The sequence below is a fragment of the Petromyzon marinus genome, chromosome 49 (genome assembly GCF_048934315.1).
Source record: "Petromyzon marinus isolate PM22_M1 ecotype Great Lakes invasive population chromosome 49, UKy_Petmar_22M1.pri1.0, whole genome shotgun sequence".
NCBI classification, from domain to species: domain Eukaryota; kingdom Metazoa; phylum Chordata; class Hyperoartia; order Petromyzontiformes; family Petromyzontidae; genus Petromyzon; species Petromyzon marinus.
In genome coordinates, this window is record NC_133715.1 from 7,879,856 (window position 1) to 7,894,839 (window position 14,984).

At 53.5% G+C, this 14,984-nt stretch overlaps 1 protein-coding gene across 1 annotated transcript in view; it reads left to right on the top strand.

Annotated features, from left to right (window-relative positions):
* LOC116952899 (uncharacterized) overlaps window positions 1-14,984 on the top strand; it is an 88,871-nt gene that overhangs the window by 51,448 nt on the left and 22,439 nt on the right. Inside the window, exons 16-22 of the mRNA XM_032972588.2 lie at window positions 504-630; window positions 4,456-4,526; window positions 5,893-5,981; window positions 7,805-7,860; window positions 9,851-9,887; window positions 10,785-10,801; window positions 12,853-13,040. Of these exons, the coding sequence (XP_032828479.2) occupies window positions 504-630; window positions 4,456-4,526; window positions 5,893-5,981; window positions 7,805-7,860; window positions 9,851-9,887; window positions 10,785-10,801; window positions 12,853-13,040 (585 nt within the window). The remainder of the gene's footprint in view (window positions 1-503; window positions 631-4,455; window positions 4,527-5,892; window positions 5,982-7,804; window positions 7,861-9,850; window positions 9,888-10,784; window positions 10,802-12,852; window positions 13,041-14,984) is intronic.

Here is a 14,984-nt window from a genome sequence, read left to right on the forward strand (position 1 = left end):
TGAACCGGTCCTGGGCATCCCCTCGGGCCGACTCAACCTCAAGCTGCTCTATATAAAACCGGGAACAAGCGAGGGCTTTACCATTCTGGCGAATTGCCCGATGATGCTGGATGTATTTACCAGCGAAACGTCGTACTCAAACTGTAAATGTTGTGGATTCACTCTTCAACACACCGGTGGGCTAAAGTAGTGAATTATTTCTCTTTTGTCAACGTGACACTTTTTTTTTTGCTGATTGGCCGTGTCGGGTGGTGGAGGGTTACGACACATTTATAAATAACGCGATCTAACCCAAAAAACCTTTATTATCAACCTCAGGCGTCGACCTGGTGCTACGGGTGAACATCGCCACTAGGGAGAGACAAAAGGCGGCCGGGCGTGGTGCTGGCCACACGCGCCCCCTCGTGTGCCATGCCGGCCTTCGTAGGTGCTGCTCGCTAACGGCGCTTCGCCCCGACAGTCCGTTGAAGGCTACGCCGTGGGATCTTCTGCCTGTTGTGCAGCTTCGTGCCCCAACGAGACGACGCTGAGCGACAAGAAGGGGTCGTACGCCTGGCCGCAGACGCCGCAGTCGCTCAACGCGTCCGTGCCGTGCCGGCAGAACCCCGGACAAAACGCCACGCGGGCCTGGTGAGCGCCGGTTTTACGGGGTTTTCGTGCCCGGCACCGATCGCCCTGGACGAGTCTATCGGTCGAGTTCGTTTTTGTTTGTTCGTGTGGCATTTTCGTCGAGATAACGAGAAAGTTCTTCTCTTTCTCTCTCTCTCTCTCTGTCAGTGGCGATCCCCTGCGTCGCCATGCCAGGAAGTCAGCATCGCTCTCCCTCTGAACCCGCCGTGTGGGACTCTCCGCGCGTGCGATTCACGAGCTTGGCGGATTTTAAATTTGCCGTCCGATTCTCACGACAAAAATAATCACAACAACAATACGGAATGAGAATCGGAATATTATTTATGCTGGGGGAATCCGATGAGCCTATGAAGCTCTTTTTCACAGATGTCCAGTCGGGGCACGAGATAAGAACGTTACAACAATATACAATACAAAAACGTGATAGGAGTGCATAGATGTCAACCCATACGGTTTACCCCGTATTCTCGTACAGGGAGTTTTCAGGTCCATACGGCGTACAGCCGTTTCAATACGGGCAATTTTTTTGTTTATTTTTGTCTATTTGTTTGTGTTTCTCCCTTGTGATGGGACTTTGTAGGATGAACGTTGAGATTTATGAGGGCACGGGGTGACCAATAAGGTCTGAATTTGGTCTGTAATCTGGTATGGGGCAGTGATAAGGGGTTGACAGGTATGGTAGTGCAAAAGACAAGAAAGGTAAAGATCACCCAAACACGTACAAATACAACACGAAATCATCCCCATCCTACCAGGCAAAGCCCACCGAGGAACTTAACTTATTATTCCGAAGCGACCTGGCTAGGACAAATGATGGCCGCTCAACAAAAGTGGCTTATCACGTGGACATTTACAAGCAGCAACGTAACCTCAAAGCACGTTTATGAATGAGTTGTCGCAAAAGCCTGCTCCCCCCCCCCCCCCCCGCACGTTCACAAGTCGGTGATGTCATCTCCTTGGTTCTTTCGGTAAAGTCGCGTAGAATGGAAATAAAATCATAAAAATAAAAATCATTTTTTATTATGTTTTATTTTTATTATTTTATTGTTTCCCTTCTACGTGGCGACTTTACCGAAAGAACCAAGAAGATGAATCCCTGCAGTCACGAAAGCTTTAAATCGAAAGAAAAAAAAGTCGGTGATGATTTTGGAGAATGAACCGACGGGACTTTTTTTCGTTGGTTTCATCTTAACGTCGCAAATGGGAGCTCTCTTAATTTCGTCATCCTGTTTTTCCTCCGCCGATCTTAGCAAGAAGGGAAACGCGGCCTCGCTGTTGCCGCCGCGAAGACGACCAATTCGACCGCGGGGGCCGCGCCAACAACCGCTGAAATCGGTTCCCGAAAAATATTTACGAAGAAACTATCCTGTGCGGGAACCAAAGCCCACGTTTTTAAGGGGGGTGATAAGTGGTGGGTGGGCGGGGGGGTTGAGGTAGGGGGGCGGGGGGGGTGGGCGTGGTGGGGGAGGCGACGTCCTGTTATGCATTGCATAGCCGACGGGCACTCTGCGGATCCCGATGAAATTGAAATGAAATACGCTTCCGTCAGCGGGCGCGCTCCAACGTGAACCGTATCCTGTCAGCCGGACACGCGAGATTAAATAAACGTCGGGGCCGCTCCTCGCATTTCTCGCGCGCCCTCTCTTCTCCCCACCGCGCTGTCAAAACGCCCGTCGACCGCGGCCCCCCTCCCCCTTCCCCCCACCACGCGTATTTGCCTTAAAAGTGTGGAGAGATTACCGTCGATAAAATGATTATCCACAGTGAGCAACACCGTATCTGTCCGAACACGCAGATGGCTCACGCAACGCTGGCGTCGGGAGCGAGGAACTGTAAAATGTATAAATAACATGGCCGGGCGAGCGAATCTTAACACTGGGATCGCGTATTATTTTTTTTCAACGGCTATAAACATTTCATTTTTTTTTCGCGGTGAAAACACGTGGCGGGGAGGGTAGAGAGACATCTTTGCAAAGTCTCGTCCAGCCCGTGGCGTTTTGTTTACAATCGCACGCGATGAAGCAGATTCCCCCACTCGTGCCTGCCGCTCGAAAAATCGACGGTGACAAACCGGCGCACGAATGAGGCCCAAATTGTTCGATTTCGTCGAGCGATAACACTGCTGCCATCTTCAACGGGCGTGAAAATGTCAGCAATTCGCGAGAATAGCATCTGCCAGTTGTGAAGTCGAACATGAGCTCCTGCTCGAATGAGCACTGAGGCATCGGCGCTATTCTCCCGTTTACAGATCTGAGCCGGGGTGGAAATTCCACATTCCTACGGCTGGCGGCGTGGGGGGCAAGTCTCTCCGTAGGAGTAAATCCATCGATAACATTGTTAATGGTATTAATTCAGCCGTTTCACTGAATGTCAAGGAACTTTTTTTAAAGGAGGGTCCTGCATTGGACATTGTTGGCCAATTACATTTAATGAGTCCTTGGCTCGTGCGAGGAAACCGGAGGACCTGGAGAAATCTCACGAAATACGTGGGGGACTAACACTGCGATCTCCGCACAGATGAATTCAAGGATCCATTGCTCAGCTGCCATCTCCTTGGCCTTCGCAGGGCAGCCTCTCGTCCCAGTACTCTCCAGACGCAACCCAAGCTTTAGCTCCCAGGCTCGGATGAGATCAGACGCATTCCGGGTGATTTCGCCGCAAGCAATGCGGTGCAGCGTTGTTTTCCATTGCCGATTATCTCGCTCGGTACCGAGGTGCGCCACGGTGGCTCGGAGATGTTAACTACCTCGCCTGGTATGCAGGAAGGTCGTGGGTTCGATCCTGACCCTGACGCCTGCTGCTGTATATTTAGAGTTTGCGGTGTGTCTCTCTTTCCCCGAGGTTGGGGTGGATTCTTCTCCGGGTCCTCCGGGTTTTCCCTCCACATTTAGAAACGCACGTTTAGAGTATTTGGTTGATAGACATTTTCACGTGATGAGCCACTTTTTTTAGCTATCATTTGTGGCCAGGTCGCTACTGGAAAACGGCTAATAGCTCTTAGTCGGCCTTACCTGGTGAAATAAATGTCTCAGCTTCTTTTTCCTTTTTTCTCTTTCTCACCTCAGCCCTCTTTGAATTTCACCCCCCCCCCCACCCTCTCGCCCGTTACGGCCTCCCCTTCCTCCCCCCTCTCAGATCTATACAATGTCTCGTCACCATGGCATGCTTCTCTCTCTCACCTCAAAACGATTGCTTGTTGTTGCGATTGAAACGTCGCGATCTATTTTTTTACTTTCCTACCCACGTGACTTCACCGAAAGAACCAAAGAGTAATGAATTCCTGCAGTCACGAAAGCTTCAAATCAAGAAATGAAAAATAATTTCTACTTTCGTTTCTGATATGTCCACATCTAGAGAAAATTCACTGTTGAAACCACGCGCATATGTACCGCACTGGGTGGCGGGCGGTTAAATGGTCGGTGAAATAATGGGGCAAGTTTCTTAAATCCAAGCCCCCTCCCCTCCTGCCTCTGCCCACTCAGCAGCATCAACGGGTACACCAGCAGTGAGTCGATACTAATAATGACAACACTCATCATTTTACATTTATGAGGCACAGTTCATCCGGGGATCTCAGTGTGCCCTACGCACGAAGTTAGGAAATGTAAATACCACAGAGGTCGGCATGTCGCGAGCCGTGGGGAAAAGTGCGGTGGGTTACGTCCACCTATTCCGACACGCCTCTGACCAACCTGGAGGAGTCGCCCAAATGACCCCTCCGGAGCCTTGCTGTAGTGGCGGCGGGCGCGATTGAGCGGTCACGGCGCTGCGCCTTCACACGTTTTGTGCCCCCCCCCCCCTCCCGTTTTTGCTCCGACCCCACAGCCACCGGCCGTACTACACCACGGATGCCGTGTGGCAGGACCCCGACCTCGGCGACTGCGTCGAACTCTTCGGTGAGACGAACGCTCGCGTGCGTGCGTGCGTGTGTGGGTGCGTGTGTGCCTATGGGTGCGTGTGTGCATGCGCGTGTGCGTGCGTGCGTGCGTGGTGCATGTGTGCGTGGGTGCGCGTGCGTTTGTGAGGGTGCGTGTGTGTGTGCGTGGTACGTGGTGTGTGCATGGTGCGTGTGTGGGTGTGTGCACGGTGCGTGCGTGTGTGCGTGCACGGTGTGTGTGTGTGTGGTGTAATGCGTTGAACTTCTTTCGCGCCGCACCGAGCTAATCGGAGGGTGGCGGAGCCGAACGAGCTAATCGGACAGCCGACCCGTTCGTGCCCGCACTCGTCTCGTGCGGAAATCCTTGACGTCCCGGTGCCTCGCAGGACAGCCGGGCCGGGCCGGGCCGGGCCGGGCCGGGTTGGGCGGGCGAACCGGTCCGCGGCCGGCGCTTTCCCCCGGCTCAACTCGGTGTAAAGCGACAGACGCGTCGGTTAATTTCGCCGCGCCCCTCGGCAAGAAGAATGCGACGGCTTAGATGTGCGGTGCTCGCGGCGGGCTTAGCTCCTGGATCCCAGGGGGGGCGGGGGGGGGGCGAGGCGGGGGGGGGGGGCAGCAGCGACGCTGGAGACCTTTGCGCCAGGGGTTAGATTTGGTCGGCTCGAGCCGGTGCCCCGCTCGAGGTTCAAAGGGCGCGGCCAGTGCGACGATGATGTTAGAGAGACAGCGAGAGACAGCGAGAGAGAGTGGCACACAGCGAACGCTCGCTGTGCTCCTCGCGTGGATTTCCCCGACAGCGCACGAGGGCCTCGCGCGGCGAGCGGCGTTGCCCGTCGCCTTCGCGAGTGGCCAGCGGAGGCGGGTGTCGCCCAGCTACCGCCGAGATGCCTTCCAGTGACCCCCCTTGGTTCACGGAGTTAGGGGGGTGGTGGCGGCGGCGGGGGGGGGGGGGCAGCGATTTCCCAGCCTCCCTGCCACGACTGAGAGCGATGTCCGTCACGTGACGGCGATAGTGCAATGTTCTCTATTCCCAGGGCTGGTATTTCACCAAATTAAGTGCAGATCCACTTTTCTTTTTTACACGATGGTGGTCTCGGCCCGGTCATTGGTGACCAGGCCGAGACCGCCAGGTCGCTGCGCTTGAGGGCCCTGTTTAGTTACTTGCGGCTGTAGGCCCGGATTCCAACCCAGCAATCAGCAGCGCCGTACCAGGGCCGGACAGATGGAGGGACAAACGGAGGGACACATGGATGGACGGACGGACAGACTTTGCTTTTCCATGAACGGAGAGCCTGGAAACTGTGTTTTTTTTTCTCTCTCTCATGGTTTCCCGATCTCCCCCCCCCCCCCCTCTCTCTCCTCCTATTCGCCCCCATCACGTAAAGAGCTCTTCAACTCGAACGTGATGATGGCGTTTTTGACCAACAACAGTCAACTGAGTGAGGAAACGGTCAAAACCGAGGTGACCTCGTGGGTGAGTTCGCTGCTATCACTGCTACCATGGTAACCGTTTCCTGCCGCTGCTGCCATGGTTACCATTCCCTGTCACTGCTGCCATGGTTACCATTCCCTGTCACTGCTACCATGTCCCTTAACACTGCTACCATGGTTACCATTCCCTGTCACTGCTACCATGGTTACCATTCCCTATCACTGCTACCATGGTTACCGTTACCTACCACTGCTACCATGGTTACCGTTCCCGTGAACTTCACGGGTTGATTCCTCCAGCCGTGTCTCTACCAGACACTGAATGTTTTGTCTCATCCACAACATGGGGTTCAACCACCCCCACACTGCAGGTCACAGTAAAATACTAACCCACTCACTCACCCACTCACTCACTCACCCACTCACTCACTCACCCACTCACTCACCCACTCACTCACTAACTCACCCACTCACTCACTAACTCACCCACTCACTCACCCACTCACTCACTAACTCGCTCACTCACCCACTCACTCACTCACTAACTCGCTCACTCACACACCCACTCACTAACTCGCTCACTCACTCACCCACTCACTCACCCACTCACCCACTCACTCACCCACTCACTCACCCACTCACTCACTAACTCGCTCACTCACACACCCACTCACTCAATAACTCGCTCACTCACACACCCACTCACTCACTAACTCGCTCACTCACTCACCCACTCACTCACCCACTCACTTACCCACTCACTCACCCACTCACTAACTCACTCACCCACTCACTCACTCACCCACTCACCCACTCACTCACTCACCCACTCACTCACTCACTCACCCACTCACTCACTCACCCACTCACTAACTCGTACACTCACCGATGCACTCACCACAGGTCACGACAACACACTCACCCACTCAACCACCCACTAATTCACTCACTCAACCACCCACTCACTCACCCTCGCCCACTCACCCACGCACTCACCACAGTTCACGACAACACACTCACCCACTCAACCACCCACTCACACACTCACTCACTCACCCACTCAACCACCCACTCACACACCCACTCACTCACCCACTCACTCACCCACCCACTCACTCACCCACTCACTCACTCACCCACTCAACCACCCACTCACTCACCCACTCACTCACCCACCCACTCAACCACCCACTCACTCACCCACTCACTCACCCACGCACTCACCACAGTTCACGACAACACACTCACCCACTCACACACCCACTCACTCACCCACTCAACCACCGACTCACTCACCCACTCACTCACCCACTCAACCACCCACTCACTCACCCACTCACTCACCCACTCACTCACCCTCACCCACTCACTCACCACAGGTCACATTGCTTCTTTTTCTGCATCTTCATTCTCACTTCTCCACTGTGGAATTCCCTCCCCATAATCTCTACTCCGTCCTCGTCCCCCAAGCTATATTAATAATTATCTCGCTTGGTTAAAGAAACGCGTTTAACTCTTTTTCTTTTACGACTTAGATAACCGGTGCTCTGTGTTGCTAGCTTGTACTCAGCAATATCATTTGTTGAATTAACGAGCAGAATTATGTTTATTGTTTCATATGCATGCCGTTATATTTTGCTGGACTCTACGATCTCGTTTCTCTCTCTCTCTCTTTGACATTCGCTGGTATGATGTTCTGTGTTAAGTCTCTATGCACGTCTATATAAATGCATGTGTGCACTCAAATCGCCTGGCAAGGGCAGAGGCTCACTCAATGGATTAGGATTGTCAGCTTGTATCAAAACGAGAAATGCTTTTAGATTGTGTGTGTGTTTTTTTTAATGAGTTTGTGATTTGGTTTTCTAGGTGATAAATGACCTGAATAGTACACTCAACTACACCGTGGACTTGAAGTACATCAGGTGCGTGCCACTTCTTCTTCATCTTCTTTCGTACGGCTGTTGATGTAGACGCAGAGACAACGGACTTTCAATTTCACATTCAGGCGGTCAAGCACAGATACCCGCGCCGCGAGCCAGCGGAGTTGTATCACCGCCGTGACGTCTCCTTCGTGTTCGCCGATCGGACGTTGCGTCGCTGTACGTTGCACTCCGTTCTCTGTTCTGCACTCCGGACTCTGTTCTGCACTCCGGGCTCTGTCCTGCATGACCACGGCGCTTGCGCCAGGCCGGGCGCAGTCCCGGTGATCTCTGAGTCACCTTAAGACGGTGTCAGATTCCAGCGATGAGAAACGAAATGTGCAGTCACGCCCCACGTCACCTGACAATGGGAGCTGCAGGGTGCGTCCTCGCGTGTGGGCTTCTGTTCGCACGCATGTGTGTGTGGCTGCCCGTGCATGCGTATGCGTGTGTGTGCGTGCATGCGTATGCGCAAGTGTGTGTGGGTGCGTGCGTGCGTATGCGTGTGCGTGCGTGCGTGTGTATGCGCAAGTGTGCGTGCGTGTGTGTGTGCGTATGCGCGTGTGTGCGTGCGTGCGTATGCGCAAGTGTGTGTGTGGGTGGGTGCGTGCGTGCGTGAGTGAAGGCTTAAGCGGCATTGCAGCGGTCAGCGCGCTCCGCTACGAACCCAGCGACCAGATTTTGGTTCCCGCTCACGGCCAACACCCAATGACGATTATCTGAAACGGTCCTGGGCCTCCCCTAGATCGCGACTCAAATGAGCACCTGGTGCGGCGTGTAAACGTCGCCACTGGGGGGAAGACAAAGGCGGCCGGGCGTGGTGCTTGGCCACCCACCGCCCTCGTGTGCCGTTGCCGGCCTTCACAGGTGCGACTCGCTAGCAGCACTCGCCCCGGCGGCCGTGCTGAAGGCTATACGGGGGATCTTTGCCTTTGCGCGTGAAGGCGCACCTGTTACCTGGTTTGACCCGACGAGCGATGAGGATGATGCCTAGGGGAAGGGAGGAGGGGTGGGTGGGGGGGGGGAAATTTGTTTCCGTTTTTTTTGTCTCGCCATCGTCACCCCGTCATCGTTGTTCCCACTCGGAGATTGTCATCCTCCGTCTCGTTCGGCTCCAAACGGCTCGGCACCGCGGGGTGCGGGGGGGGCGGGGGGCGCTCACACGCGGGGCGAGCGGCGTGCGGGGCAAGTTCGGCGCTTTGTACGTCTGTACGTTGAACTTCTTTCGCACCATACGTAGCCTTACCGTGCTAACCGGAGGTGATTCGTTGCAGAGGTTCGCTGTGTGAGCCACCCCGGCCGCCCTCCACCCCACCCCCCTGCCCCAAAACTGGCCACTACTGCGACTGTCTTAACCGCGAAGTTAATCGACGAAGGGAGTCGAGAATGTCCGAATATTTGACGCATCTAAACAAACACACACACGCACGCACAAATTGCTTCGTTTGGGACAAGCCACGAAGCAAAACGTCGCCCGCTTAGCGGCAGAGGCGACGCCCCGCTCGCAGCCCGGCGCTGGGACAGCCGCCACTGGGCGCAGCCCTTGGCTGGACCGCAGCTGGGGGCCTCATTCATTGGGAACGACAGCGCGGCGACGCACGGAGACGAGATCAAGACCACCGGGCGCTCGTCTCTCCAAGCCGCGGCGGTGGCCCATTCCTCCGTGCTCAGCCCGCCATCGCCATCTGTCTTCTTGTTTCGCATGCCATTGTGAAAGGCGGACGTTTTTACTTTTTTTCTTTACCGATCGTCACGAGTGAATGCGAAAGCGGTCCTCGTCCCAGTCCAGTGAGGTGGCTGGCGCGGCGCGGGTATCGGCGACACCGCCACGCATCTGCGTGGATGGAGCATTCAGCGGCGATGTGCTCGACGGTTTGGACTTCTCGGTTCGCTGAGCCCCGTGGGCGCGGGAGATCGGTTTGCGGACGGCTGGCGCGCCCTCGCGCGATGCGACCGCCCTCTAATTCGAGCGAAATGTTCGCCTTATTTTCAGCGTGACGAGACAAGGGAGAGTGCGAGTGCGCCGTTCGGTAAGTTTTTCGACCGTTGGAGAGTTAGAGGCTCGTCAGAATCTCCGTTTATACCGGAGGAGGGATCCCATGCGCTATGACGCTCTTTTTTTTTTCGCCGCAGATGTCCGGCAGTTATGTTGTTGATGATGCTGCTGCTGCTGCTGCATTCGTAGTGGTGTGCAAGCACAAACAACGACAAAACATAACAAAACTCGACATGTTCCTCGTCAATAATGCCATGCTCTTAAAAGTAAAAATATATATATAATAGCACACGGTTCATTTCTGACACGTCCCTATGACGTCTCTAATGTGCATCTGAGCATGGCTGACGATAATCATGATCACATAATCTCGCCTGGACATACACAGTCATGGATATGCATGACACTGTACCTTGGCTGTTGATGTATGCGTGTTTTTTGTTACTTTCTCACCGTTACGTAGCCAACCCTGCTAATCGTGGGTGATCAAATGCCGTTAATATTCAAGGTTTCTCAAAATAAACTTAAAAGTAATATTTCCTGCTCGACTCAGCACTGAGAGCAGTGCCCATCTCCCATTTACAAGCCTCAGCCAGTAGCAGAAATTCCACATTCTCATGGCGGGCAGGGAGGGGGAAGTTTATCCAATCGGAAAACCACTTTTGACTTCCCCAACAATGTGGTACTTATTTTATGGACCCCCCCCCCCCCCGAGAGGAACGACAAGAGATGATGGGGTCGAGTAAATCCCTCCAAGAGGAAATTGAAAACATGCAACTGGCAGCTCGGGAGCCTCCTCGCTCTGCCCCACCAGGCCGCAGCGGGTCTGTGGGCGCGTCCGTTTTGGAATGGGCGAATCGCGGACGCAATCGGTCATCGTTGACGGCTGCTGCCCGCGTGTGTTTCTCTCTCTCTCTGTCTCTCTCCGTAGATGGGCGAGCTGTGGAAGTAAGCCGGCGGTGGCGGGGTGGGGGACGCACGCAAACAGATAAATCGTGGCCACGAGCGACATCGCGGAAGCGTTCACAAGCACGCTCGCCCAGAATCTCACCGCCGCCCGCGGTGGTGGTGGTCGTGCAACAGTCGGGGACGCGCCGCTGCACTCGCAATCCAGAGGGCGGAAACCGGTTCAATTTCACCTCCCAATTCCATTGCCAGAGGGCACTGGTTCAATTTCACCTCCCAATTCCATTGCCAGAGGGCACTGGTTCAATCCCATCACCAAATTCCATTGCCAGAGGGCACTGGTTCAATCCCATCTCCCAATTCCATTGCCAGAGGGCACTGGTTCAATCCCATCACCAAATTCCATTGCCAGAGGGCACTGGTTCAATCCCATCTCCAAATTCCATTGCCAGAGGGCACTGGTTCAATCCCATCTCCAAATTCCATTGCCAGAGGGCACTGGTTCAATCCCATCACCAAATTCCATTGCCAGAGGGCACTGGTTCAATCCCATCTCCAAATTCCATTGCCAGAGGGCACTGGTTCAATCCCACCTCCCTATTTAATTGCCAGAGGGCACCAGTTCAATCCCATCTCCCAATTCCATTGCCAGAGGGCACCGGTTCTATATCACCTCCAGATTCTGCTCCTAAACAGGCTGGATTATGTTCAAAATGCTTCTGCCAGGGTGTTAACTGGTACACAAACCTTTAAGGATCACATCACATATATGCTCCTGTCCCTTCACTGGCTCCCTGTCCGTACCCATACTGACCTTCAGATTCTCTTGCTGGTATTCAAGGCCTTAAATGGCCTTACTGCTCCCTATATTCATGACCCAATTCAGCCACGCATATTCCATCAAGATCATTAAGGTCCTCAGACTGTACATTGCTCACTGTCGCCACGGTCTCCAGCTTCACACTTGGGGGGTGGTGACGGCGCCTTTTTCGATTGCGGCAGCTGAACTCTGGAACTCGTTATCCCTTCGAGGTCAGGACACTTCCGAGACACTTTACAAATCTTTACGTCTCGGCTAAAAACGGATCTGGTTACAGTGGCTTTCTGTCTCTCTCTCTCTCTCTTCATCATGGGACCTCCTTTGCCAGTACCAAAATATGAAAATAGGTTTTTCCCCTTTTTTCTGGCAACAAAACAGGAGTTAAGATGTTTAAACGCCAAACTGACAATGCATATATTATCAGAGTATGTTTTTTGTTTGCATTCTGACCACAAGTATTGTGGTTAATGCAGGCATGATTCCTTGTAAAAGGTTTCAGTTTGGTGTTTTAACATCTTAACACCTATATTCTTAGCTCTTTCGGTAAAGTCACGTTGAAGGGAAACAATAAAATAATAAAATATATATAAAACAATAAAAATTCTCACGACGTTTCGACCATAATGCAAACGGTCATCATCAGGTGTGAAAAACCAACGGCAAGAAACGGTCATCAACCTCAATGATGATGACCGTTTGCGTTTTGGTCGAAACGTCGTGAGAATTTTTATTGTTTTATATATATTTTATTATTTTATTGTTTCCCTTCAACGTGACTTTACCGAAAGAGCTAAGAATATGAATTACTGCAGTCACGAAAGCTTTAAATCAAAATCTTAACACCTATTTGTTGCCAGAAAAAAGTCGAAAACCTATCACTTCTTCTTTCTTTGGTTGATGTTAAACCATGTCCGCCTTTTTATGCAGAGTGCCCTGAGAACGATTGTGTAAGGGCGCTTTATAAATGTAAGTTATTATTATTCCATCTCCAACACAAACCTGGCGACCCGAGTTTGATTCCCGCTCAGGGGCCAACACCAGTGAAGATTATTTGAAATATTCCTGGGCCTCCCCTAGGTCGACTCAGCATCAAATGAATATTTTACAATTGACAGAAATACACAGGCATTCCTCGATTGAGGCCTGTTAAGCTTGTCACGGCTTTAGGACCACAGCGGCGTCATGATTCTGGCCCTGGATGCACGCGCGACGAGATGCATGCGCCTCATTCTCATCTCCTGTCTCGCCTCTTGCCCCACACGGCGGCTCCCAGCTTCACGGTGAGCATGGTGCTGGAGATGCGGAGGGCGGGCAATGTCGACGACATCGCAGCCATTGTCAACATCTCCAGCGAAATCCGCAGCCAGCTCAGCTCCACCATCGTCAACCTCAAGCCCCGGCTGGAGCAGTCGCTCGGAGTCGGCACGATCCAGCTGGACGTTCCTTCCGTGGGGAACGCGAGTAAGCCGACCGCATCGCACCGCTCATCGTGTTCACATGTGGCTAGGAGATGTTGACGACCTCGCCTGGACTACAGGAGGTTGTGAGTTGGATCCCGACCCTGACGCCTGCTGCTGTATATTTGGAGTTTGTGTGTCTCTCTCTCATCATCATCACCACGGTGGCTAGGAAATGTTAACGACCTCGCCTGGTATGCAGGAGGTCGTGGGTTTGATCCCGACCCTGACGCCTGCTGCTGTTTATTTGGAGTTTGTGTCTCTCTCCCTGTGGTTAAGTGGATTTTTCTCCGGGTCCTCCGGTTTTTTTCCCCTCCACTTTTAGAATCAACATCACCACGCGTTTAGAGTATTTGGCTGCTCTAAATATCCACATGATAAGCCACTTCTTTTAATGATCATTTGTGGCCAGGTCTCTTCTGAATAAAAAGAGCCAGACAGCTCAGTGGGCCTTGTCTGGTAAAGTAAAAGGTAGTTTTAGTTGTGTAGATTAGTTCAGGTGTGTTATCAAATCGCGACAAAAGTAGACCGAATAGATCGGAGCGCAAATTTGTAACGGGCGCTCAGTTTGAGGCCCTGGAGCGATCGTGGACGAGCGGCGAGGGCACCCGGAATTGGCACCGACAATTTGCCCAAGCGGCCTGTGGCCCCACATGAGGATGTTTTGGTCAATTCGGTCCATGAGCGTTTGGACACGCGGGAAGAAAACCGGAGGCACCCGGACAAAACGCACGCGCGCAAAGCGGGGAAACCCTCAAATACCCCTTCCACACATGTAACACAGATGGGAATGAACCCACTCTGGCTTTGAATTCCGCCGCACGCTGGCAAGCCAGGAGGTGGCGAACTCAACAGCCCAGCGGGTTTAGAAGTCGCGTGACCTAAGGGGTTGGAGCGGTAGTGTAGCAGTAAGCACACCGCGCTACGAACCTGGCGAGCCCCGTTCGATGCCCTCTCACGGCCATCACCAGCGACGATTACCTCCAACGGGTTCCGGTCCTGTGCCTGCCCTAGGTCGACTCAGCTTCAAACGAGTACCCGGTGCGGTGTGTAAGCACCGCCACTGGGGAGACAAAGGCGGCCGGGCGTGGCGCTGACCGTCCACCCCCTGGTGTGCCGTGCCGGCCTTCATAGGTGCTCGCCAACAGCACTTGCCCCAGCAGTCTGTCACAGGCTACGCGGGAGTGGACGGGGCGATCTTTGTCTTGACCTGGCGCTCGACTAACCGTGGTGAACCTGTTCATACTGCTGGGGCTGGACAGACGCGAGCGCAGATGCGTCGGCGACCTCCGCCGCGCGCAGTTCACGGGGTGATGCGTCGCCTTGCGCAGCGCCGCAAGGGGGGAAGGGAATCACCGTCAGAATCCTCGATTTGAACCCTAGAGCCCCACTGAGCTATAGTGCTCGTTTTTTTCAGAAGCGACGTAAATGATAGCTCAACGAAGTGGCTTGTCGTCGTCATCGTCGTCGTCGTCGTCATCGTCACGTAGAACTGTATAGCGGCCAAATACTCTGATGCGCACGTCGTTACTAAATTTGGAAGGAAAAACCGGAGAACCCGGGGGAAGATCCACGCAAGCACGGGGACCGCACGCAAATTCCAAATATACAGGAGTCGGGGTCGGGATCGAACCCACGTCCTCCTGTACACCAGGCGAGGTAGTTAACAGATAGCAACCATGGCGTCCCTTTAGACTGGAGGAGGAATCCGATGAGCTGTGAAGCTCTTTTCACAGGTGTCCAGTAAGGGCACGGGGTCAGCAAGTTACAACCAACAAACGACGCAAAACACGCACAGCGATAGCCAGCAAGCAAGGCAGCAGCCAGCGTCATTCATCAACTGCTTCGAATATCACTCCGATTTATCAGGATTTGGCAAGGCAGCAAAGCGACCACAGCAAGATAGCTCAGCAGCAGCAGTCCCTCAACAAGACGGCGTGTTACATCA